This window comes from Lepidochelys kempii, chromosome 10, assembly GCF_965140285.1.
Source record: "Lepidochelys kempii isolate rLepKem1 chromosome 10, rLepKem1.hap1, whole genome shotgun sequence".
NCBI classification, from domain to species: domain Eukaryota; kingdom Metazoa; phylum Chordata; order Testudines; family Cheloniidae; genus Lepidochelys; species Lepidochelys kempii.
In genome coordinates this window covers 85,578,703-85,606,512 of record NC_136389.1, presented here as the reverse complement: position 1 = coordinate 85,606,512, position 27,810 = coordinate 85,578,703, and the positions used below count along the sequence as shown (strand labels likewise).

Sequence of the window (27,810 nt, the reverse complement as noted above, 5' to 3'; positions counted from 1 at the left end):
TGGAGAGAGGTAAATAGCCAGGTCTCCCAAGGATCTGTACTGGGGCCAGTGCTGTTCAACATATTCATAAATGATCTCAAAAAAGGGGTAAACATTGAGGTGGCAAAGTTTGCAGACAATACAAAATTACTCAAGATAGTTAAGTCCAAAGCTGTCTACAAGGGATCTCCCAAAACTGGGTGACCGGGCAACAAAATGGCAGATGAAATTCAGTGTTGATAAATGCAAAGTAATGCACAATGGAAAACATAATCCCAATGATGCCTACAAAATAATGGGATCTAAATTAGCTGTTACCGCTCAAGAAAGAGATCTTGGAGTCATTCTGAAAACGTCCGCTCAAAGTGCAGTGACAGTCAAAAAAGCTAACCATTAGGAAAGTGATAGATAAGAAAAAATATCATAATGCCACTATATAAATCCATGGTACACCCAGACCTTGAACAACTATGTGCAGTTCTGGTTGCCCCATCTCAAAAAAGATAAGTTAGAATTGGAAAAAGTAAAAAGAAGATCAATGGAAATGACTAGTGGTATGGAACAGCTTCCATATGAGAAGAGATTAAAAAGACTGGGACTTTTCACCTTTGAAAAGAGACAACTAAGAGGGCTTATGATAGTAGTCTATAAAATCATGAATCATGTGGAGTGAATAAGGAATTGTTATTTTCCCCTTCACATAACATATAAATCATGGGTCACTCAATGAAACTAATACGCAGCAGGTTTAATACAAACAAAAGGAAGTACTTCTTCACACAATGCAGTCAACCTGTGGAACTCATAGCCTGCACAACATCCCCAGGCAAACAGTATAACTGGGTTCAAATAAGAATTAGAGAAGTTCATGGAGGATATGCCCATCAGTGGCTATTAAACAAGATGGTTAGGGATGCGACCCCGTGTTCTGGGTGTCCCTAAGCCTGTGACTTCATGGTGCTGGGACTGGAGAACAGATGATAGATCACTTAATACTCGTCCTGTTCTGTTCATTCCCTCTGAAGCATCTGGCACCAGCCACTGTCAGAAGACAGGATACTGGGCTAGATGGAGCACTGGTCTGACCGAATGTGACCATTTTTATGTTCTTAGAGATTCAAAAATGAAGGTCCAGATCTATTGCAGGGCCCACATTAGGAACCAGGGCCATTACAAATAAAGGATGGTACAGACATCTGATGTGACAACATAACATAAACTTTGAATTTCATTCCCACGACAAGGGCTGTGTTTGGATGACCGCAAAATTCTCTCATGGGTGGGAGGAAGAAACATGCTTTGTCACTCCAGCCAGCTCGAGTTTTGCTTTCTGTTGGGACATATGAAGAAAGGGATAGAAAATAAATACTGAAAATACAGTTATGCCTCTATATAAGCCAACAGGATGTCCTTGCCTGATTACTGTGCTCAGTTCTGGTCATCTTGTCTCAAAAAGAAACAAAACAAAGAAAGAAAGGGGGTTCATAGACAAGAGACAAACATGACTGGAGGCCTAGCAAGACAGAAAAGGAGATGGACAAGAGAGGACATGATATAATTAACAACAACAACTACTACTGACATAGAAAACGTAAATTGGACACTCCTATTTGCCCTCTTTCATAATAAAAGAGGATGTTTATGATGCATTAATCTGTTGGAACTCACTGCCACAAGGTATTGAGTCAAAAACATTTATCAGGATGCAAAAAGGGATCAGACACTTTTGTGTGTCATGAGAACATCCACAATTCTATATTACACACTCACATTTCAAACACGAGCTATAAATTTCCCCATGCTTAGGAGCATAAGCCAACCACTAACTAAGTGATTAAAAAGAAACTTCCCCTCTGAACAGGTTATTCCATTGGGGGATTCATTATAAGGATTCTTTCAGGCACGATATTGGACTAAACAGATGTCCAGACTTCTGCTCTGTCCTGTATGGCAATTCTTACATTTCTTAAAACCTTGCCCAAACAAACAGTGCTATGTGATTGCTGGCTTGGTGTGTCTGCTTCTCTCTGTGGTTTCATCATGAGATTTGCTCATGTGACAAGTGGGAAACCCAGTATCTATTTGGAGCATTCAGGAAATGAGTTAATCAAGACAGCAAGCTCTTAAATTAAAATTTAACCTTTCCTAGTCCATACACAATCTTTTCAAGCATGAAATAAATATTTCAGTAAATGGGGACTGAATTGTGGCAGGAAGAATGAGAGAGAGAGAGTCTGGTGGTTTTAGTCTCCACTGATTAATGTAGCCTTGGCCTCTAACATTTGTAGCAAACCCCACAGATGGTATTGGGGAACACCCTGGACTAGATACTGGAAGGAGTTCCTACTTACATATATAGAAGATTACATTTAATGCACAGGACTGAAAAATGCCATCTTTTCAAAGAATGAAACAGGAAAGAAATGAGTAGAAAATTCTGTTAGTCTAGAATCAGCCTTGCACACCTAGTGACTCTGGGAAACTCCAGAGACTTCTTTCTGGAACGTAGCTTTAGGTCACATGTCCTCTCTTCGCATATGGAGATTATTAACATAGCTATGGAAATCATTCTCTACTGTATTAGCATGTACATAAGATCACATGACATTTAGAAGGACATGTAAAAGAATCACAAAACATGTCGGACATGACCTCTGTGAACTATATTATAGCATCACAGCAACAGTTACATTTATTTATTCTATTTATTCTGGAAGATTGACATTAATTTATTATTATTTGTAGACTGAAAATGCGGAACACATTCTCTAAAGTGTTTACTGCATAAAAAGGTAACAGATGAAAGGTGAAGGAATGGGACACACATACAATGTGATTCTTGCTTATACACCCAAAGGAGGACATCTGAGATAACATTTTAACTTCACTGCTAAGAAACATCCTGACTGACGCTGCAGGGATGTGCCTGTTTTTGACATGAGAGCACGGTAGTTCCTAACCTGGCAAGATCACTATTTTGCCAGATGACATTCATAAAGGGATTCTTATTGCAGTAATAAATCAAAAGGACAAGGAATATGGTAGGTGGTTCTCCCTGAAGTACAATCTGCAAGATCAGGTTGTGTTACAATTCCCAGAGGAAATGAAAATGTGTCTCCTAAAAGGACATGCATGTCACTAATGGCTTGTCTACATGAAAACTTAGTTTGAGGCAAGCTGGGGTGTAAGTCTACCCCACAGTAGCCTGCCATGCATTAAAAGTCCACGTGGACTCTGCTGCTGTGCATTAAAAGTTTCCTAGTGAACTTTAATCTACTCCTTTTTCAAAGTGAAGTAGATCAAAGAGCACTAGAGAACTTTTAGTGTGTGGCAGCAGGGTCCACAAAGACACTTAAGCCTTGTCTACACTAAAGGGAAAAGGCAATCTAAGCTACGCAATTTGAGTTACGTGAATAGCATAACTCAAATCGACGTAGCTTAGATCTACTTACCACTGGGTCCACATTATGAAACGTCAACGGGAGACACTCTCCCATCGACTCCCTCTACTCTTCTTGATCAGGTGGAGTACAGGAGTGGAGAGCAATCGGTGGTTGATTTAGTGGGCATTCACTAGACCCGCTAAATCGACTGTTGATGCATCGATCACCGCAACGTCAATCCTCTGGTAAGTGTAGACAAGCCCTCTGTGTACAGCAGGCTACTGTGGAGTAGATTTATATCCCAGCTTGCTGCGAACTAAGTGCTCATGTAGACAAGCCCTAATACAGATCCATGACTCCTATGTGTTTGACCCATCCAAACTGCTTCTTGAAATCTTGATCCTACTGAAGCTGTGTGTTGTATGTATATGTATGCATATTTGATCATAAAGTTAGGAAGGGGAGGAAGGAGCTGGCAAGTAGTGGTGGTGTTCTTAGGAATCAATTTGTTCCTGAGATCTTGCTTTCTGAAACTTGAAAGGGTTCGTTTGTTAATTCAACAAATTAAAAGCATTTCAGCCACAAATAAAAATGAATCAAATTATTCCAGTTTTAGTAAGTTTATTTTCAGACACTAGTTTCTCAACACTGGGCTTCAGTCAACTAAAGTTGCCTAGATGGGAACGGAATTACTGAAAGATTATCTCTGAAGAATTCATTTGTGTGCCTAGTTCCACACCTCCATTAGAGGTGCCAAAACAGCCAGTTTTTACAGAATGCAGATGTGAATCCCAGTTGAATGTTTCAAAATACAATTAAGCACCTAAATGAGAGACTCAAGGCACCACAATCATGAGCACAGTATATACGTGTAAGGTAGCCAAAAATGCCTTTTTGGGAGTGGCAAAGTTTTGAATATCTAACACATTGGACCTTGCCAAGTTTCTCAGGTATTGAAGGCTATTTCTGATTCATGTTTCTCAAAACCTTTTAAAGTTTTCAGATTTATTTCTCACCCATTTCTTCCTGCTGAACTGTCTTTGTAAATAAAGCGAACAGGCATCATTAAATGATCCAGCTAAGAACCTCATTATGCTCTTATGCACATCTCTGACGAAATGTTAAGGAGCAGATTCAGGAGCAGGGGAAGAGCAGACAGAACATTACATAAATGGGCACAGAAAAGAACTAGAGTCCACAATTTTACCATACTAAGAAGTGGAGTAGGGGGAGGAGACACGCTTCTGAACTTGTGGCAAGAACTTCCTTCCTGTACACTGCAGTTGAGAAATACACCGTTAGCACTTGCTACATATTATTTAAACTCCAGTTCCCTTTTTGTTGTAGCAGTGTGTGTTAAAAAGGGGCATTGACCTCATCTCTTTGAGGCACTAGTGATCACTGAACCAGTCACTTGAGCCCCATGGATGTGTTTCACAGTCCCTGCCTCCAGCAGTGGGTGGTACCCAGAAAGACTGGAAAGGACTAAAGAGAAAACTGCTTCTTTAGGGAGACTAGATAGTTCAAGGCCAGATAGTTAACTTTTATCAAGGCCCCAGTTTTCAAATTGTGATGCTTGAATAAAAAACAGTTACCTACTTCTCGTAACTGTTATTCTTTGAGATGTGTTGCTCATGTCCATTCCACGTCAGGTGTGTGTGCTTGCCATGTGCACCGAAGATTTTGCCCCCCAGTGGTATCCATAGGGCCCTCCGGAGTGGCGCACCTATGCGCCAGCCTAAGAGATGCTGTTCTGCCCCCGCCCCCAGTTCCTTCTTGCCGGAACTCTAACAGAAGGGAAGGAGGGTGAATCATGAAATGGACATGAGCAACGCATGTCAAAGAACAACAGTTACGAGAGGTAGGTAACCCTTTTTTTCTTCTTCGAGTGCTTGCTCATGCCCATTCCAAGTCAGGTGACTCACAAGCAGTGCCTCTGGAAGTGGACAGGAGTTCATGGACGTGTAGATGGCAACACAGCTCTGCCAAAGCCAGCCTCATCTTGGGCTTCCCGGGTGATGACATAGTGTGTCGTGAAAGTATGGACAGATGACCACGTAGTGGTTCTGCAAATGTCCTGGATAGGGACATGTGCCAGGAAAGGTGCCAGTGATGCTTGTCCTGGTCAAATGAGCTGTCACAGATGCAGGTGGTGATCCAGGATGAAATTCTCTGGGATGACACCAGGAGATCCTTCATTCTGATGGCCACCGCAACGGAGAGTTGAGTAGACCTGCAGAAGGGCTTAGTCCGCTCAAGGTAGAAAGCCAGGGTGCATCTGACATCCAGTGTGTGTAGACCCATTCCTCAGTGGAAGTTCAAAAGGAAAACCAATGAGCCTGGAGGGGATGAGGTTGAGGTCCCATTGGGGAAATCGAATCCTGAATCTGCAGGAAGAGCCTTTCAAGGTCCTTAAGAAATCGGATAGTCATCACATGCGAGAAGACAGACCTGCTGTCGATGAGAGGGTAGAAGGCCGATATGGCTGCCAGGTGCATCTTAATTGATGAGAGTGCCAGGCCTTGGTGCTTCAGGAGGAGCAGATAGTCCAGAATCGATTGTAAAGATGACTGAAATGGTGGGATGTTCCGTTCCAACACCCAGCCGGTAAAGTGTTTCCACTGGGCCAAGTAAATAGCTCTAGTGGAGGGTTTTCAGCTTTCTAAGAAAACCCGCTGGACCTGTCTGGAGCAGGCCTGTTCCTCAGAGTTTAGCCATGCAGCAACTATGCTGTCAGGTGCAGGGAGGTTCGGTTCAGATGTAGCACCTGACTATGGTACTGCAAGAGCAAGTCCAGGCGGTTCAGGAGTGCCCAGGCACCTGCCACTGCCAAGTCCATGAGCATGCCGAACCAATGTTGGTAAAGTCATGACGGAGCTTTTACAATGACTCATGCTCTGTCCCTCTTGATCTTGAAGCATACATGAGGAAGTCCCCCCACGACAAGAAAAAGGCATCCGAAAGTAAGCCTTTGTTGAGACTGTAGAGAGCAAAACCAGTAACATTTTCTGTTTTGTTTGGTAGCAAACAGGTCCACCTGGGGTGTTCCCCACTTCTGGAAGATGGTCCTGATGACCTCCAGATGGAGGGGTCACTCGTGGGGAGAGAAGAAAGCTCTGCTGAGATGGTCCTCTAGAGAGTTCCGGTCTTCTGGTAGGTGTGAGGCTTCCAGATGGATGGCATGTTGAATACAGAAGTTCTACAGATGAAGGGCTTCTTGGCAGAGGGCTTGTTGACATAGAACATCAAAGTTGTGTCGTCTGTCGACACCTGCACTACCTTGACTGAGAGCTGGGGAAGGAACACTTAGCAGGATAGGTGGATGGCCCTGAGTTCTCTGACGTTTATATATAATGACAGCTCCTCTCTGGACCATAGGCCCTGTCTCCTAAGGGGACCGAGGTGGGCTCCTCACCCTAAATCCAAGGCATCTGATACCACGGACAGTGTGGGTCGAGGAGTCACAAATGGAAACCCTTCCATCACATTGTGTGGGTTCGACCACCTGCTAGGGAGGTAAGTATTTGCGGTGGGATGGTGGGCGTCATGGGAGTCAGATGCCCGACTGGGGAGTAGACCAACACCAGCCACATCTGTAGGGGTCTGAGGTGCAGTCTTGCATGCTGAACCACGTAAGTGCATGCTGCCATGTGACCTAGCAGGCCTGGGCTTTAGGGAGCAGGTAGGAGTGACTTGGGCAATCAGATCTGACATTGCCCTGAATCTGGCTTCCAGTAAGAACGTTCTGGCTCAGGTAGAATCTAGGACCTCTCCAATTAACTCTATCCTTTGCATCTGGACCAATGTTGACTTCTGTTTGTTTAGCAACAGACACAGTTCTTAACAGGTGGCTTGTACTATCGTGATGCTGCACTGAACATGTGCCCACGAGTGCCCTCTGATGAGCCAATCATCAAGGTATGGGTAGATCTGAATACCCCTGCATCTGAGGTAGGCTGCGACTACTGCCATGTGTTTTGTGAAAACTCTTGGCGCTGTCAATAGACCAAACAGGAGCACTGCAAACTGGTAGTGGGCCTGTCCGACTATGAACCACAGGAACCGCCAGTGGCTATGAAAAATTGAAATATGGAAGTATGCATCCTTTAAGTCTAGGGTGGTGTACCAGTCTCCAAGAAGGGGATAATGGAGGCCAGGGAGACCATGCAGAACTTAAACTTTTTGAGGTATTTGTTGAGGCTTTGAAGGTCCAAGATGGGATTCCTTTTGCCTTTGGAATCAGAAAATAAAGGGAGTAAAACCCTTTCCCTCTCAGTTCTTTGGGAACTTCTTCTACGGCCCCCACTTGTAGGAGGGCCTGCACCTCCTGGATGAGCAGTTGCTTGTGAAAAGGGTCCCTGAAGAGGGACAGGGAAGGGGGGTGGGAGGGAGGGATAGAAATAAATTGGAGGGTGTACCTGACTGCTACAATGCTGAGCACCCACTGGTCCAATGTTATAATGGCCCAAGAAGGGAGGTATGGCAAAAGGCAATTTGAAAATAAAACGGGGATAGGATCCTGGTTGCAAACTGGGCGGTCACCCTCAGGTGCACCCTCAAAATGCCTACTTGTTTCCAGGCAGGTAATGGCTAGAGTCTGGCTGGGATGATGAGGACTGTGGCTAGCCTTGACGGTGCTTGTAGCTCTTGCCCTTCCTACGGTAGGGCTCAGCTCTAGTCTGGCCCACAAATCTTTGAGGCTGCTGGGGTTTGAAACGCTTCCTTGAAGGCCCAGGAGCGTAGAGGCCCAAGGAGCATAAAGTGGCTCTTGAGTCTTTTAGCCCATGTAATCTAGTGTCTGTTTGGTCAGAAAACTGGGCTAAACCAACAAAGGGGAGGTCTTGGATGGATTGTTGGACCTCCGCAGACAAGCTGGCAGACTGCAGCCATGATGCCCAATGCACTGTCACGGCCGACACCAGTGTCCTGGCTGAGGAATCAGCCGCAGCCCAGCAGCCGCCTGGAGGAATGCCCTTGCCACTGCCTTGCCCTCATCTATTATGGCCAGGAACTCCTGCCTGGATTCTTGGGACAGAGAATCTGCAAACTTGGCCATGGAGTGCCACGTATCAAAGTCACAGAGCCCCGCAAGACTTGGTGGCTTGAAACGCACAATTGGAGGCTGGCCTTTAAATAAACTTTTCTGCCAAAAAGATACAGCCTCTTTGCATCCTTATTCTTTGGGGTCAAACTAGTTTGGCCTTGCCTGTCCCTCTCATGGGCTGCTGCGGCTACCAAGGAGCCAGGGGAGGGGTGCATATAAAGGTATTTGAAGCCTTGGCAGGGATGTAATATTTCTTCCCTGCGCATTTGGAAATGGGGGGCAGAGAGGATGGGATCTGTCATAAGGCCTTGACCAGTTTAATGATGCCCTTGTGAACTAGCAAGGCAATCCTGGGAGAATAACATGAGGGGTAAAGGAGTCCAGGAGAGCTGGCTGTATTTTAAAGAATCCTTATTGGGGTTACAGGGACAAACCATCCCGATGTGTAGAAAGAACAGTAAATATGGCAGGCAACCAGCTTGGCTTAACAGTGAAATCCTTGCTGATCTTAAACACAAAAAAGAAGCTTACAAGAAGTGGAAGATTGGACAAATGACCAGGGAAGAGTATAAAAATATTGCTCAGGCATGCAGGAATGAAATCAGGAAGGCCAAATCACACTTGGAGTTGCAGCTAGCAAGAGATGTTAAGAGTAACAAGAAGGGATTCTTCAGGTATGTTAGCAACAAGAAGAAAGTCAAGGACAGTGTGGGCCCCTTATTGAATGAGGGAGGCAACCTAGTGACAGAGGATGTGGAAAAAGCTAATGTACTCAATGCTTTTTTTGCCTGTGTCTTCACGAACAAGGTCAGCTCCCATACTACTACACTGGACAGCACAGCATGGGGAGGAGGCGACCAGCCCTCTGTGGAAAAAGAAGTGGTTTGGGACTATTTAGAAAAGCTGGACAAACAAGTCCATGGGGCCGGATACGCTGCATCCGAGAGTGCTAAAGGAGTTGGCAGATGTGATTACAGAGCCATTGGCCATTATCTTTGAAAACTCATGGTGATCAGGGAAGGTCCCGGACGACTGGAAACAGGCTAATGTAGTCCCCATCTTTAAAAAAGGGAAGGAGGATCCTGGGAACTACAGGCCAGTCAGCCTCGCCTCAGTCCCTGGAAAAATCATGGAGCAGGACCTCAAGGAATCAATTCTGAAGCACTCAGAGGAGAGGAAAGTGATCAGGAACAGTCAGCATGGATTCACCAAGGGCAAGTCATGCCTGACTAATCTAATTGCCTTCTATGATGAGATAACTGGCTCTGTGGATGAGGGGAAAGCAGTGGACGTGTTGTTCCTTGACTTTAGCAAAGCTTCTGACACGGTCTCTCTCAGTATTCTTGCCAGCAAGTTAAAGACGTATGGGCTGGAGGAATGGACTATAAGGTGGATAGAAAGCTGGCTAGATTGTCAGGCTCAATGGGTAGTGATCAATGGCTCCATGTCCAGTTGGCAGCCGGTATCAAGTGGAGTGCCCCAAGTGTCGGTCCTCGGGCCAGTTTTGTTCAGTATCTTCATTAATGATCTGGAGGATGGCGTGGATTGCACCCTCAGCTAGTTTGCAGAGGACACTAAACTGGGAGGAGCGGTAGATACGCTGGAGGGTAGGGATAGGATACAGAGGGATCTAGACAAATTGGAGGATTGGGCCAAAAGAAATCTGATGAGGTTCAACAAGGACAAGTGCAGAGTCCTGCACTTAGGACGGAAGAATCCCATGCACCGCTACAGACGAGGGACCGAATAGCTAGGGAGCAGTTCTGCAGAAAAGGACCTAGGGGTTACAGTAGATGAGAAGCTGGATATGAGTCAACAGTGTGCCCTTGTTGCCAAGGCAGCCAATGGCATTTTGGGATGTATAAGTAGGGGCATTGCCAGCAGATCGAGGGATGTGATTAGTTCCCCTCTATTCGACATTGGTGAGGCCTCATCTGGAGTACTGTGTCCAGTTTTGGGCCCCACACTACAAGAAGGACGTGGAAAAATTGAAAAACGCTCAGCAGAGGGCAACAAAAATGATTAGGGGACTGGAACACCTGACTTATGAGGAGAGGCTGCGGGAACTGGGATTGTTTAGTCTGCGGAAGAGAAGAATGAGGGGGGATTTGATAGCTGCTTTCAACTACCTAAAAGAGGGTTCCGAAGAGGATGGATCTAGACTGTTCTCAGTGGTAGCAGATGAAAGAACAAGGAGTAATGGTCTCAAGTTGCAGTGGGGGAGGTTTAGGTTGGATATTAAGGAAAACTTTTTCACTAGGAGGGTGGTGAAGCACTGGAATGTGTTACCTAGGGAGGTGGTGGAATCTCCTTCCTTTGAGGTTTTTAAGGTCAGGCTTGACAAAACCCTGGCTGGGATGATTTAATTGGGTATTGTTCCTGCTTTGAGCAGGGCGTTGGACTAGATTACCTCCTGAGGTCCCTTCCAACCCTGATATTCTATGATTCTAACCCTCGCTGGGGTTGCTGCGGCCAAAATGTCAAACAAGGTGTTGGAGGGCTCCATCAACTCCTCAGCTTCAAGGCCAAGGTTTGCTGCCACATGCTTAAGAAACTCTTAGTGAGCCATAAAGTCATCATGTGGCACTGCATGTGACAGCCCTGCTACTGCCTCATCAGGTGATGAGGAGGAAGAAGCCAGGGCTGGGGGAGGAACCGTCTCCATGTCCCTTGCTGGGTGGGCCTTGTCCTGGGGTGGCTGAGGAGCTTGGGAGCGATCCCTTGTCTGAGATGGGTGGCAGGCAGGATATAGTGGCTGAGTGTCTCTCTGAAGCCCCAGAGACTGAGCACTGCATGTGGGATTCTGGGGCAGAGGGAAACCTCCATGGGTTCCAGAACTGCCAGAGAATTGCCCACTGTCCTTGAAGCCATGCACCTGCTGGTGGGCCCCCTGGAACTCCCGCTGGCACTGCAGGGTACGCCCGGTTTCTGGGTACCACAACTTCCTCACCCTCAGAGTCCGAGGAGGAAGGGTCCCCTCCTGGTGACCAGTGCAGAGCCACAGCTTCACTACCTGTGGAGGAACGGTGCCAGCTTTCTGTAGAGCAGTGTCAGGAGGCTGGGAACCAGCAACAGTGGTTGGGTGACCAGCAGCGTTAATCTGGGGATCAGCAATCTGAGTCCGCGGATCGGTACTGAGGCTCTGGTGACTGGGATTGCAAGACCAGCACCTAGGATCTGTTGACTGGCATTGAGGTTCCAGGGATCGCCATTGAGTTCTCGGGGACTGGCGCTGGAGTTCTGGGGATCGGCACCGGGGTGGAGAGCAGTGGTGACAGTCTGGAAACTGATGCCCGGTGTCCTGGGACCGGGCTTGCACCTCAAGGGGTCGGTGGTGACAATCCGGTGAGTGGTGCCAGGTGTTCAAGAACCGTTGTCGAGGATCCCGGGGACCGGTGCCTGGAACTCATGGAACGGCCACAAGACTCCACTGGCTGGTAACATGGCTCTGAGGATCACCTCATTAACCTGGTGACCGGGATGGTGCTGGGGAGTGGTGCAACAGAGATGGGGATTGCTCACAGATCCCAATGCAGGCTAGCTCCTAGCCGGGATTGCCATTGGGGGCAGGAGTTCCCGGGACTTTTCTGCACGTGGATCTGTCGGAATGTCCTTGGCCACTTGAAAGGCCTTAAGTGTAGTGGGCACTGTGAGGTTACAGGCGCCCCTGCCACTACACAGGGCAAGAGGCAGATCCTGAAGTGGGCTTGCAAGCTTATCTAGTGAGTCTGCTGCCTGGCCATGCTCTGGGAAAGACAAGGCATCTCTCGCAAGTTCTTGTTCACCTATAACTTTCCCCTTGCAAGACACCGGGGAGCAGCCTCTCCCATGCTTATGCCTCTTGGATGGCACCAGGGATGGAGACCAGTGCCAGGAGGAGGCCGGCGCCAGAGGGGCGCTTCTCACCAATGCCAAGTCGGAATGGGTTGGCTCGGAGGCCGGAGCGAGGGCTGACTCCATGAGGAGAGCCCTGAGTCTAATGTCCTACTCCTTTGTACGCAGTTTGAAGCTCTTGGAGATATGCTACTAGTGGCGTACGTGGGACACCTTTAAGAACTTCAAACAGCTTTGATGGGGGTCACTAATTGGCATGGGCTTCTTATATCGGTCACAAGGCTTGAGGATCGAGGCATGCCCCATCCGTGGGTAAAGTCCGTAGGGTACTACCTTACTACAATTAAGTAGTGCTTTAACTAACTAACTACCAAAACTACAAATATTCTAACTATATTCACTAAACAGTTAGAAGAATCGCTGGTATGATTGCTTGCTGAAGCAAGGAGACGTTCCAGCACCATCACTGGTGGTAATAAGGAACTGAAAGGGGGAGGGGGCAGCGCCTCTTATGCTGGTGCATACACACACCGCTGCAGAGGGCGCCAGAGTCAGCCCTACAGATACCATTGGGGGAAAACTTCTGGCACCAGTGCATGTGGTGAGCACATACACCTGACATGGAATGGACACGAGCAAGCACTTGAAAAATAACTGGTTGCCCAACTTTAGACATCTCAGGCCTAATTTTCAGAGGTGTTAAGCATGCAAAATTTACAACTTTAGTTGATAACAGTGGATGTGCTTAATCCCTTGCAAATCAGGTCCTGTCTCTCTCAAAATGGGTACCAACTCGCCCATCAGTGAATATTTTTGAAAATGTGTGTCTAAAGTATCAATCTACAGCACAGCATTCACTATACCACATCTGTGCCTATACTCCTACCAGTGACCCAGCTCCACCGGACCCTGACCCAGGACCCTAACAGGGCGGAGTGGGCCACCGCTAGGTCAGCGGGGAATCCCACCAAAAGATGCTGACCTCACACAGGTGGGAGATACCACTCTCTCTCACCCTCCCTGGGTCACTTCCTACTGCACTTCCTGAAGCTGCTGTCCATGGGGCATCGGGGTCTCTGGGCTCCTCTGGGCAGATAACTCCCTTGGACTTCGATGGCCACAGATCTCCGGCTCACACAGGGAAGGGCTGTGATAGCTCTTCAGGGGAAGCCTCCACCAAAGGTCTTTCCTCTCCGGCAGCCAGCCCAGACTGAGTCAGGCTGCTCCCTTTTATACTAGCATATCATTTGGAGCATGCCGCCTACAGTCTGAGGGGCGGGACTTCCTCCACCCATAGTGTGAGTTTAATCCCTTCAGGCCCAGTGTGAGGTACGCATGCCCCGTCACAGGCTGCAAGTCAGGACTGAATGTCTTCAACAGAGATGTAAATGAGTCCGTTTTGACAGTCTGACTGGCTCTAACTAGTGCTATTAACAAAGAATTACCAGAGTGGGAACTTACGCTTCAATGCATTTCTGCTTCCCTCTGCCCCCTGTCAATTTTCCTAAGAACATGAGAACCTATTTAGCAAGTCTAGTGCTTGCACCAAGAAGTGAAGACAGATTGAACAGGCCTACAACAAGATTGGATCAGAGACTGAAAGGTAAACCTATGCTCACAGCCCATCACATTGCAGAGTCTGGTCCCAGGACGTTGTCTATCTAGGTAAAGATGTTGCATTTGACACTATGGTATACGGAAATGCCTATACTTGCTCTCTTCGTCAGCAGTGCTGCTGCTAACATTTCATCATCACAGAGCACTGAATTTACTCACAGATAAAATGAGCTCTTTTTATGTACACCATATAGGCATCTCCTAATGCTAGAAAGACACCAACTGCCAAGGTCTCTCACCATGTGCCAGCTAGACCTTCAGCTATCTCCTTGTTAACAGTGCTACCCCCATCCCAGTGAATGTGAATCTGGTTTTGGCATTTCTTAGAATCCAGGTCACTCTAGTAGGAATGAAGTGCAAGCACTTACTCTCGTGCTCCTCATGGACCACTATGTTCACACGGTCCACACATGACTGGATATCATTCCATGTGATAAACTCTTTCCCTTCTGTATGTGCCTGAGCTTTCAGCTTCATCAAATCATCGATGTATCTGCCATACACAACAGAAACAATAAGACACATCATGTGGGCCTAAGGCGGCAATTTAGCACGTGAGCCCAATGACAGTGTGCGGAACTAACATGCAAGGGAAGTGGCGACAGAGACAGCATGCAGGATGAACCTGGAACAAATGCAAAAAGGGAAGGGGGAGACATACCAAAGGCAGCTTACAAGAGCCCAGATCAATGCAACTGGCAGGGTGCCACAGAGACAGCATGCAAGACAGCGAGTCCAAGACCATCGTAAAGACTGAGCATGGACTTCATGTGAAGGGGGGTGGGGTGGCATCAGCAACAGCATACAAGAACCTGAATACAGCACTAATGTGAAGTCTGGGAAGAGACTTCAAGAGACTGTACATGAGCAGGACTAATATGAAGGGGTGGCATAAGAGACAGTGTGCAAGAGAGAAAGCTCGTGGGACCAGGCACAAGAGGCATCAGCGACTAAATGTGATGATTAACAATTTGGAAAGATAACATTAAAGGGTAAAAGAAAAAAATGAAACGTCAGGAGAATAAAAAAATAATAATAATAGGGAATACTGGGGGCACTGAGAGAGGCCACATCCATTTGTCACATGTACCCACCTCTGGGAGTTCTCATCTTCAATGTTAGTGAGCCCTGTGACTGGACTGCTCAGCTGTTTCCAAATTGTGTTCACATCCCCTGAATCCAAAGCCCTGTTAATCAGAGCCACAGATGACAGCATCTCCACTGCAACTGACAGCTCTGGGTGGGTGAGGTTACCCTGCATGCAAAGAGGACAATGAGGATCAGACATCCTTCACAAATTTATGCCCTGTGAGGTGGACAGAATGTGGCAGTAGTTACAGTAACTGCAGTGAGTGAGTAAACAAGGAAGACAAGGAGACAACAGCAATCGTAAACTACAGGGAAAAGTATGTGGTGCAAGGAAGAGTAAGAGTATCACAAGTGAAACCAAGTAGGCAGATTTCAGAGTAACAGCCGTGTTAGTCTGTATTCGCAAAAAGAAAAGGAGTACTTGTGGCACCTTAGAGACTAACCAATTTATTAGAGCATAAGCTTTCGTGAGCTACAGCTCACTTCCTCAGATGCATCTGAGGAAGTGAGCTGTAGCTCACGAAAGCTTATGCTCTAATAAATTGGTTAGTCTCTAAGGTGCCACAAGTACTCCTTTTCTTTTTACAAGTAGGCAGAGCAAGTGATGTAAACAATTAGAATCCACAGTTGTCACAACCCAATGCCCCCTCCCTCAGGGGGTCCCCTGAGGAGGCAAATCAGCATTGTATGTTGCTAATGCTGTGGCAGACATCGCAAAGCATTTTGGGAAGGGTTAAAGGTGTAAGTGTGGAGTAAAAAACTTCCTTTGCAGGTTGCGAGAGGCCGAAGGGGAAGGAAGGGAGAAGAATGGGTTAACTCGACGCTCCAGCTAGGTCCGAAGATAAGACGCTGACTCCAGCTCAAGGCCACAGCACACAACCAACTCTCGGCTGCTTGCCAAGAAAGACGGGGGCCTAAATTCCAACCCCGACCAGCCCGTAAAAAAGAAGAATTCAGCTGAACAGAACTGCAGGGTCTGCAAAAACTAGTGAGACAGTAAAGACCAGCGAGGGGGAAAACAACAGCTTTCACGTCCCTGAAGCCAGAGTGTTTTGGGAATGCTAAGGAAGCCACGGAAGGCCAGTTTGGACTGGTACAAAGAGCACAAGGGACAGAGGTCCCTGAACGAGATACCCCCAAAAAACCCCAGGACTTAAAACCCTCCTGAGAACTGAAGCAAATCTGAGATCAACAGCGGACCCTGAACGACCTGTGCACAGGACAGAACTCTCATCCACCCTTCCCCCTCTTCTTGTTACGTTATACCCAAGCTTGGTCAGCCTTGGGTTGTCCGTGAGTATGAAAGTGGGTTAGGGCATGGGCACTAAAGCTTTCTTCCTTTCTCTGAGTGACGTGGGGAGCACCCCACACTCACCGCTGTTATTTTATTAATAAAACTTTAAAACTTAGTCACTTGGTGTGCTCCTTCACCTCCTCCCTTAAAGACCCTGCAGCCTCAGCCTGATCACCTAACGCCCCAGGCAGATTGGTAACATAAATCTGTCACACAGCTCCATGCAGCTCAGGGAATATATCCCTGATTTACAGATTAAAAACATAAGAACAATCATATTGGGTCATATCAATGGTCCATCTAGCCTAGTATCCTGTCTTCTGACAGTGGCCAATGCCAGATGCTTCAAAAGGAATGAACAGAACCAGGCAATCACCAAGTGATCCATCTCCTGTCATCCAATCCCAGCATCTGGCAGTCAGAGGCTTAGGGACACTCAGGGTTTGTGTCCCTAACCATCTTAGCTAATAGCCAATGATGGACCTATCCTCCATAAATTTTTCTAATTCTTTCTTGAACCCAGTTATACTGTTAGCCTTCACAACATCCCCTGGCAATAAGTTCCACAGGTTGACTGTGCTTTGTGTGAAGTAGTACTTCCTTTTGTTTGTTTTGAACCTGCTGCCTATTAATTTCACCGGGTGACCTGTGGTGCGTTTGTTATCTGAAGAGGTAAACAACACTTCCTTATTCACTGTCTCCACACCATTCATAATTTTATAGACTTCTATCATACGTCCTCTTTGTTGTCTCTTTTCAAAGTTGACCAGTCCCAGTCTTTTTAATCTCTCCTCATATGGAAGCTGTTCCATACCCCTAATCATTTTTGTTGCCCTTCTCTGTACATTTTCCATTTCTAATACATCTTTTTTAGATGAGGCCACCAGAACTGCATGCACTGTTTGAGGTATCTGTGTACCATGAATTTATATAGTGGCATTATATTTACTCTCATATTATCTATCCCTTTCTTAATGGTTCCTAATATTTGGTTACCTTTTTGACTGCCGCTGCACATTGAGTAGAAGGTTACTTGCCTGTAATTGCAGGTTCTTTGATGTGCAGTCCCTATTTGGATTCTAAACTTGGATGCCAGAACAGTTTTGTAGTAGCATCCTTTGACACGCACATGCATCATCCGCTTGTTCGCATCTGAGGCTATAAGAGGCAGGGTGGGTGCATCTCCCATATCCCTCTTACCACTAAGCAATGTCTACAGCAGAGGGGATGGAGCGCAGGTATTGGAATCCAAGTCTCAAAGGACCTCCAGTTATAGGTAAGTAACTTCCGCTTCTTCGAGTGATGGTCCCTATATGGATTCCAAATGTGGGCGATTAGCAAGCAATGGAAGTGGGTGCGCGGACTCACAAGAAGTTAGTCTGTAGGACAGTTCCACTGCTGGGGTCCTGGCATAGTGAGCAGTAAAGATCTGGACAGAGTGCCACGTGGCCGGCCGGCAAATGTCCTGCCAGGGTACATCCTTTAGGCAGGCCAATGTGGCAGCGTGCGCCCCCGTGGAGTGAGCTGTGACTCCAGAAGGCGAGGATATGGGAGTGTGTAGCATTCGGAGCAAGAATCCTTGAGGGACTGGAGGGATTCATCTGTTCTGTCATCAAAAAGTTTTTGATTGTCAAAGGGGAGGTCCTCAAGAGTGGTATGGACCTTCTTAGGGAACCCAGACAAATTGGGAGAGGGATAGCTCAGTGGTTTGAGCATTGGCCTGCTAAACCCAGGGTTGTGAGTTCAATCCTTGAGGGGGCCATTTAGGGATCTGGGGCAAAAATTGGGGATTGGTCCTACTTTGAGAAGAGGGTTGGACTAGATGACCTCCTGAGGTCCTTTCCAACCCTGATATTCTATGATTCTATGAATTGGACCCAGGAGTCTCATTGGAGTAGAACGCCGGTCGCCAGCAAGTGTGGTATGGTGTCGGAGGCATTCATGGCTGCCTGGAGATTCACCTTGTTGATCAGTTTCCTTTCACCCAGCAGCGTCTGGAAGTCTTCAGGCTCTTCTACTGCCAGACAAACAAGAAGACTTCCAGAACCTGGAGTAAGTGAGAAAGTAGTATTTTGCCAACAGGGCCTGGTAGTTGGCGATATGGAATTGGAGTCCCATAGAACAGTAGACTTTTCTACCAAAAGGTCCAGCTTTTTTGCCACCCTGTCCAGAGGAGTCAACTTGAGATGATGTTGGCAAATGCGTTTGGGTGCCACTTGAAGTACCAGCAAGTTGGGGGGTGAGTGGGTGAAAAGGAAGTCCGTGCCCTGAGATGGGACAAAGTGTGACCTCTCTGCATGCATAGGAGTAGGGGCACAGGAAGCTGGTGTATGCCTGACCAACTGCACCGCTTGCAGGATGGCCTCATGGATGGGGAGTGCAGTCAGGGAGGGTCCTGGCAGTTGCAGAATATCCAGGAGCTGGTTTTGTGGGTCCTTGACCTGCTCCACTGTGAGGCTGAAGGCTGCAGCCACTTGCTGAAGCAGGTCTTGGTATTGTTTCTGGTCATCTGGAATGGAGAGGGAAGGTGGGATCAGGACCTCATCCAGTGATGATGAGGCTCCAGGAGGGACTTGTGGTCCTAACGGCACTATGTCTTTCTCTGGTTTGTTGTAAACAGAGAATGGCATGGAGTGGGCAGGCAACAGCTAGTAAGATGCCATGGTAAAACCCTGTGGTCCTGGTACAGATCCCAAGGAGGCCAGCAGGGCCAAGCGTATGGGCCCCGGGGATATCTGGACCACAGCTCAGCGGTAGGGTCATATACTGGAGGATAGGGTGGTCAGGCCTAGGATTCAGGCTGCAAGATTGAGTAGGTAAAAAGGAGGGATCCGGCTCTGAGAAGCACCCAGATTTGGAAGATGGGTCTGCTGGGGTGGAGCCAACGGTACAATGCAGCGGTAAGAGGGAACTGGAGCGGCATTGACCCACACAGCCTCAGATGCGAACACGTGGATGACGCATGTGTGGATCAATGGACACTACTACAAAACTGTTCCAGCTCCAGCACATGGCACATGTGCACACCCATCTTTGGAATCCATATAGGGACCATTACTCGAAGAAGAACAGATGTTTTCAGAGAACTATCCACAGTGACTTCAAGATCTCTTTCTTGAGCAGTAACAACCAATTTAGACCCCCATCATTTCACATGTATAGTTGGGATTATGTTTTCCAATGTGCATTACTTAGCATTTATCAACACTGAATTTCATCTGCCATTTTGTTGCTCAGTCACCCAGTTTTGGGAGATCCCTTACAGTCAGCTTTGGACTTAACTATACTGAGTAATTTTGTATCATCTGTAAAACTTTGGCACCTCACTGTTTACCCCTTTTTCCAGATCAGTTATGAGTAAGTTGAACAGCACTGGTCCCACTACAGATCCTTGGGAGGCCCCAGTATTTACCTCTCTCCAGTCTGAAAACTGACCATTTATTCTTACCCTTTGTTTCATGTGTTTTAACCAGTTACTAATCCATGAGAAGTCTTTCCCTCTCATCTCATGACTGCTTACTTCGCTTAAGAGCCTTTGGCAAGGGTTCACATCAACGGCTTTCTGAAACTTCAAGTATACTGGATCACTCCTGTCCACATGTTTGTTAACCCCTTCAAAGAATGCTAATAGATCAGGGAGGCATGATTTCTCTTTAAAAAAGTAATGTTGAATCTTCCCCAATATATTGTGTTCATCGATGTGTCTGATAATTCTGTTCTTTCCTGTAATTTCAACCAATTTGTCTGATACTGAAGTTAGTCTTACTGACCTGTAACTGCCGGGATTGCCTCCGAAGCCTGTTTTAAAAACTGGCATCACATTAGCTATCCTCCAGTCACCTAGTACAGCAGCTGACTTAAGAGTTAGAATACATACCACAGTTAGTAGGTCTGCAATGTCATATCTGAATTCCTTCAGAACTCTTGGGTGATCCTGGTAATTTATTATTGTTTAATTCGTCAATTAAATAGTAAATTACACAAACTTTGAACTGCAACATATTTTCAAGAATTCCCAAAACAGCTACATTCTGGAGAAGGTGTGGAATTAAGAGCTAAGCATGATGGATACTGCTGGGAATCGTCAGATTGTTTTCCAAGAACAGGAAAGAACCTATTACTTACATCAGGGCTCTGTTGCTGCAGAGTGGCCAGCTCCCTCTGGTAAAGATCTGCTGCAAATGGATAAACCTGTGGTAACTGAGCCTCTGGATTCAAAAGTTCTTCCACAGTCTTCTCTGCAATACCTATTTGGATTGCAGAATTAATCCTTGCCACTGCTCCCAGCCCTGGAGATTAAAGGGAAAGAGGTCACAAGACGTTAGAAGGGCACAAAGCTTGTACCTCTGTTATAAGAGCATTTCTACCCACCCAGTGTGGAAAAGACTTTTGCTCTGTGGGCACCCTAGGTGAAATACCACCCATGAGGAAATCAAAGCGAGATGGGAAGAATACATTCACTCCACTGTGTGAATTACTGGGTGAAATTATCTGGCCTACGTTATGCAGGAGGTCAGACTGATCTCAGTGGTCTCTTCTGGCCTTGAAATCCATTATTCTAAGGTAATTTTAAATCATTTTATATCAGTCAATTCCAGCAACAGCCTTTGTATCAGGAAAATAAAATAAACTAACCTAGTTTCAGAGTAAATTTTCAGAAGGGCAACATCTCTTTAGCAAGTGCAAATTAAGTAGTTACAGAATTAGGGTTTAAACCTGCAATTAACTGTCTCCTAATCTGATACTAGAAAGTGGCCAGAATTGCAGGAAGACCATAATTTTTGCCTCAATATGAGCAGAATTGCATCCACAATGAGGATCACCAGGTAACCTCAGACTCTGCCCCAATAAGCTACTAGGATTTCCTTCACAGACCCAGGACCCAGAGATAGGTATAAGCTTTCAAGTACAGAAGTCACTTACAGTGGACACAAGTTTCCTAAGTGTATTTTAAAAATGTATAGGTTAAAGAATAACCTATATTATAACGTGGGTTATAAGCGCTATTCTGGGGAGACTAAAAAGAATCACAGATGCTGGCTTTCTGCAAGCTTCTCACTAGCCCTGAGGTGTTTATAGGGAAGTCACAAAGAATCACAAGAGCTGATAGAAAAGGAGTACTTGTGGCACCTTAGAGACTAACCAATTGGTTAGTCTCTAAGATGCCACAAGTACTCCTTTTCTTTTTGCGAATACAGACTAACACGGCTGTTACTCTGAAACAAGAGCTGATGTTGGTGTTCCAACAAGGGTATAAATGATACATTGCCTCAACCCTCCGATCACCTCCACCAATTCCTCAGCTATAATCTCTGCTGAAAGGCTCCTTACTTCGCTGGTACTGTTGTGCTGCACTGTTAGCAGCGTCCACTCCAGGCTGTAACTCCTCCTTCTGCAGGGGGCCTGCCAGGCCAGTCTGTAGAAAAATAAATCACACACAAGGAAAAAAAATGTTGACCCTCTTGTGACTTTATTCAAATAAAACAACACAAACAGCAGCTTCTCCCTGTGAAATTTTACCTATGTACAACCCTCTGCAAACCGTCAGAATTCAATAGATGTAGAAGAGAGAAATAACAAACCAGATATTTACAGTGCATGTGGTGAAAGAGACAAGGTTGGCTTAAGTCTGATGCCTTCTACGAGACTGTAGGTGCAAAGCAGCTCTAGAAAATTGAGCATGGGGCTAAGAGTCAGGTAAGTCTCCATATGGATCTTTGCCATTAACTTGCTGTGAAGCCTTATACAAGTCCTTTAATTTCTCAGATTCCCCATTTGCAAAAATGGGAATAAATGCCAGACAGAAGCTTTCAAAAATAGTTCTCCTTCTTTGATTATATATAGGGTGACTATATTTCCCAAAGGGAAAACAGGCACCACATGGGGCTTACTCGAGCCCCTTTCCCAGTGCGGAGCTGGCCTTAGGGTTCCCTCCATCCCACGTGTGTGTCACTGCTTGCCCAAGCTCCGTGGGACTGGCTTTGATGCTTCCTCCCCTCACCAAACATTCCTCCACTCCCCACTAGGGGGGCATGCTCCACTTTTTTTAGTAAAACTGGATATTTGTCGTGCTTGTTCTTGCCAACTGATGATCAGCTGGCAAATGCAAATGGGACAAATGCCCAGTCTTGCCAAAAAAAATCATGACGCTTGGAAGAGGGCTTAAAAAGGGGACTGTTCCACCCAAAACAGGATATACGGTCACCTAATTATAACATCTTGTGTGATTCTCATTTCTGGGTCACAGAAACATGGCAATTGCTATACTGGATCAGACCCATGGTCCATCTAGTCTAGTATCCTGTCTCCAATAGTGACCAGCCACCAAAGCTCAACTTCTTAGTACAAGACAGCTGAAACTCTAAGCTCTCAAGGTTTTTTCCAGCTCCTAAGGGCAATGTTATTAGCCATGGATGAAAGTCAACGATTTCTACTGATGGTTATTCATTTCCCCTAATCTCCAAATACTCTCATTTCTGGTGGGGCTCCTCTGTATTCCAACTGTCAGCTGGAGAGAAGTTAATAGTTAGGAAAGTCCATTATGAACCTTAAGAACTGCAATGTTCAATACTGATGCAGATCACCAACCAAAGTGACATCACAGATTAGACATCAGCCTGACAAGAGAACACATGCGCTCCTTGGTTGGGCAGATCTGCTTGGATGATTCAGCAAAAATTCTAGTCCAAAGGGCAAAAAACAAGATTGGTAGTATTGTTCCCATAGCATAACTCAGAGGCTCCCGTATTTGGGAAGCATCTCTATGAGCCAGTAACCGCAGTCAGGTCCACAGGGTAGAAATTGCTGCCCTTCTTCAGAAAAAGCAAGATGAGCTGTGGGATGATTCTTTGCATTTACTTCTAGGATGCTAAATTCCCAAACTTGCACGATGGGACTGAATTCTCCTAATCAAAAAGGCAGTCTTCAAAATAAGATGGTGTAAAAAGCACTCCAAGAGAGATTAAAAGGGGATCTCTTTCCATGAGGTTTGTAAGGACAACATTAAGATCCCACATTACATGGGATTCTCTAACATATAGGTAAGTATGTAGTCATCCCTTTAAAAATCTAGACACCATGAGATGAGTAGGGTCTCTTGTACTTGTACAGAGGTATCTCTGTCAGTAGCAATCAACTTGCCAACAGCCAGACTGTCAGATGTGGCAACTGTCTAGATGAATTTGACCTTGATATCTGGAGAGTCTGGAAGTGTTACAGGAGGCTAAATAGACATCCTGAGATCTGTTAATCAGAACTGCCTCAGCCAATATGGAGCTTCAGGATTAGCATGACTGCCTCCTGCCTATTTTCGCTTATCACCCTGAGAATCAATGGAATCCATGGAAATGCATACATGAGACCTCACTTCTACAATATGAGAAAGGCCTCGTAGAAGGAAGCTGGGTTCATGCCCCTCGAATCAAACAACTGGACACTTTGTCATCTCTGGAGGTAAACAAGTCAATAACAGGATTTTCCTTTTGGTGAAATACTGATGTAATGATGGAGCTCTTCAGAGACAACTTGTGGCTAATGATGGATTGTCTGCTTAGGAAGTCTGCTAAACTGTTGAGGCTCCTGGAGATGAAGTGTATTGGAGTTACCCTATTTTGACATAATGTCCATATCTTGATAGCCTCCTGACATGTGATGAGCAGGTGCTTCCTTGTTTATATAAAACATTTGCAAATGTGTTGTCTGTGAAAATCTGCACAGTGGAACATGGAACAGGTTGGAGTGACATGTAAATTAGTCTGATTGCTCATAATTCTAGAATACTGATGTTCAGAGTCATGTCTTTTGGGTTTCAAGTTCCTTGTATCTGGAAGTGGTCCAGGTGTGTGCCCCAACCTGTGCCTGATGCATCTCTGATCAGTGTCTTTGTAGGTGGAAGTATAGAGAAATGTACCCTTTTCCAAATATTCTTGGGGTCTGACCACCAGTTCAGCAGCTACAGAATGTGAGCTGGGACCACAACTCACATGATCATTTGATGGTGAGATGATACACTGATCTTAGCCAGTCCTGTAATGGACACAAGTGAAATCTGGCTAGCGTTGTCATACACATGCAAGCTGACGTGTTCAAGAAGTATGCAGGGTTGAGTCTCTATGGGAAGAGGGGGAATCAATGCAGGAAACTATGTCTATTCCAGTCTTCAGTCTTGCCTCAACAAGGAAGCCATACCAGTTTTCAGTGCTGAGGTGGGAATCCATGCCGAAATGGTCTTTGATGGTCCTGAATCCTTTCCTGATGGTGCAGTGCAATTTTTGCAGGTACCAACACAGTAGGCCCTGTGTGCCAGCCAGCAGAGGCATTGGCTGACTGGGACCTAGAAGAGACTAGATCCATCTACGAAGTCAATCCTCGCTCTTCAGGGTCTATACTCTCTCTCACTGGTTGTTCCAAGGGATATAACTTCAGATGAGTGTTCCAATAGAAAAGAAATGGCAAACCAAGCAACTATCTAGCACATGGCTCTCACTGAGACCAAAAAAAAAAAAAAAAAGACAGTGGCCGTGGCCATCTGCTAATGGCATAAGTCTGTTGCAGGATGGCTATGCTTCGAAGCCCAAGGGCTTTGAATCCACCATTTTTGGCCCAGATAGGGGTGCCAAGTGCCAAGGAAAATTTAAATTTAAATCTGTTTGGGTTTATAACACAATTAAATAAAAAAGGAGGAAACATAAAACATAGATAGGGAATTAACCCTATCTAACTAATTAATCTGCAAGAAAAAGATTCAGCTAAGGGGTAGCATGAAGACACCACTTGTTCCATCTTGCGTCCACCAGCAGTGAGAGCGCTGAGGAACACCTATGGCTGCTCTGCCCTTTATCCCTCGGGTGCAAAGGCACAAGGACATACATTGCGCAGGCACAGCCCAACAGTGCTATTAAAAGATTCTGATCTCACATGCACACATGTACCTTAGAGTGGGATCCAAACTGACACATACTTGAAGAACAATTCTATATTACTTGGAGGTTGCTGCAAAGGCTAAAGACCTTTCAATATCACTGTCAGATATCTCAAATTGGGAATTACTGGGCACTCATGAAGCTAGTCATCCATCTGAATGCTGGCTTGTGAAAATGCATGTGACACGATTACCTTGGTACCTAGTGCTCTGAGCCTCAGTTTCCCCTCTTCTGGCTGAAGGCATTTCAATCTCCCACTCTTGGCTAGGCCAACTCCAGTGCTTCTTACTGGCCTCTCGCCAAATCATAAACCCATCCCCTTTTCCCACAGTAAACAAAGAGTCCAAAACAATCATTCAACAATCTCAGGCTGGATCATCAACCCAACTCCAGGCTCAAAAATTCTTCCACTCCTTATGTTGGGGGGAGAAAGATTTCACATCACCTTCCTCAATAAGCCTGTAGGGGTTCAGCCCTCCTTCTACTCTGAGTTCCTGCTCAGACACACTGTACAAGCAGCAGAGGTTCACCTTCTCAGACCCCTTGCTTCAACTCCCTCAACCAGTTTTTACCTCCACCTGCCTGTAGGCCTTTTCCACAGCCCCTTCCTTGGCTCCTTGTGTTTGTGCATGTGTCTCTCTCTCTCTCTGTTTTCCTTTGGCCCACTTCAGAGAGCCTCCTAGCACTCTCTGCCTCCATCTGGCTCTATTGTCAGGAGCAGGAAAACTCTTCTACATGTCTCTCCCTGATCCTAGTTCTCTTGCAGGTCTCTTCCCCTACCAAGTTAAGCAGGCTCTTCTCTATTATAGAAAGCCTCAAAACCCATCATGTGAGCAGGCAGATCATTAGGAACAGGTAGTCCCACTGCCTTAGAAGGCAAGCCCACTCTGTGACAAGAAGTATTTCCTTTCCTTCTTCAGGACAAGAGATCTGTGAGATAGACATGGGACAGAAAGAACATGGAGCAGTCTCAGGCTTGGTCTACACTTAAAAGTTAGGTCGACATAACTATGTCGGTCGGGGTGAGAAAAAAATGCACCCCTGACCAAGACAGCTAAGACAACCTAACCCCAGTGTAGGTGGAGCTAAGTCGACGGAAGAATGCTTCCATCAATGTAGCTAGTGTTGTTCAGGAAGGTTATGTTCCTACACCAATGGAGAAACCTATTCCATCAATGTAGCTGTATCTACATTATGGGGTTGTGCCAGCATAGCTATTCTGACATAGCTAGGCTAGTACAGTCTCTGCAGTGTAGACATAACCTCAGTTTCCTTCAATATCTGCAAAGAAGTCTCTACTTACTTCACTAAGAGGTTCTTTCTAGTGTTGAATAGCTTCCCAAAATTTATGAATCTCCTGGAAACCCTGAACAACAAACTCTGCCAAGGCAGAGTCTCCTTTCACAGGTCAATAAGCCCTCTGCCCATCCAGGTCTGTTAGTCCAAAACACCAACAGCAGCAGCTGTGGATGGTAAACCCTTTTTTGGAATTAAAGCTAGCAACAGTCCCCTGGGATCTAGAGCACAATCCTGTGCAACCAGCTGCCTTCTCCATGACACTACAGCCTGAACCACAAGAGCGCCATATTGAAGGGACAAGTGGAAAAGAACAGACTATCCCGGGGGAAAACACCTCTCACCCTCACAAAGACACACATTCTTAAAACACCACTCCTCCCCCTCCACTCCACCAATGGTGGCAGTCTTGATCACCCACTTGTCTCCTCTTCCCAGAAACATATTTGCTTTTTCTTTCATAATGCCCCTTTATGCATGGAATTCCATGCTCTCAATGAGCAGATCTGAAAGGTTACTACCCTGTCCTCCTTCAAATCCCTCCTCAAAATCTACTTCTGCTGGGATGCCTACAAGAAATCACCCAGTGCTTAATCTGTAAAATTGGGATAATACTTTCCTACCTCCTAAGGGCAGAGGATAGGTTAATGTCTATGAGACACTCAAATGCTATAGTGAAGAGCATTATGAATAAATCAATCTTCAAGAAGAAAACGTGTTGACCCTCCATAAGACCTATGACAGTTCAACAATTTTAGGAGGGTTGCCAATGGATTCAACCAAAATTATGCAATGTAATAATGATCTTTATCTTCTTAATGTTTGTGGGCTCATGGACTTCAAAAATGTCAGAGCTTTATTCTCAGGTTGTATAAACTGAATTGTTGCCTTTATTCCTGGCTCTGAATGTACTTGGTATCCTACTTCTTTATCATGTTAGACCTTGTAAAAGACAAATTATTAAAAATATACAGTAGTAATAATCATCCCCTCCACTATTGCAGTTCTCTGTAATAATATGCATACAAATATTACATAAACTAATATACTTTGAGGCCCTACTAAGTTTAGAAATCTACACTAATGCATTCTATAAACAGCATTCATATACAATATACATGCAAAATTCACTGAAGGTTAGGCTTAAAATAAGAAGATAACTTCAACCTTAACTACAGAAAGATTATCTATAAGGAAAAATATCATATGCTTATCTGTATCATAGATATTTACAATAAAGTACTTGCGCACTGAACATAGTAAAGTAAGAGGGCATAAAACATTATATACATATATGCATTATGTATTTATTTATATTTTACATTCATATTATTATAGTTACATACACACACT

At 45.7% G+C, this 27,810-nt stretch overlaps 1 protein-coding gene across 2 annotated transcripts in view; it reads right to left on the bottom strand.

The window, feature by feature from the left end:
* IQGAP1 (IQ motif containing GTPase activating protein 1) overlaps positions 1-27,810 on the bottom strand; it is a 185,572-nt gene that overhangs the window by 88,905 nt on the left and 68,857 nt on the right. For both annotated transcript variants that reach the window (XM_073304652.2, XM_073304653.2), the window contains 4 exons: positions 21,572-21,656; positions 20,366-20,529; positions 14,952-15,112; positions 14,226-14,350 (listed from right to left, as the gene is read on the bottom strand). In XM_073304652.2, the coding sequence (XP_073160753.1) occupies positions 14,226-14,350; positions 14,952-15,112; positions 20,366-20,529; positions 21,572-21,656 (535 nt within the window). The remainder of the gene's footprint in view (positions 1-14,225; positions 14,351-14,951; positions 15,113-20,365; positions 20,530-21,571; positions 21,657-27,810) is intronic.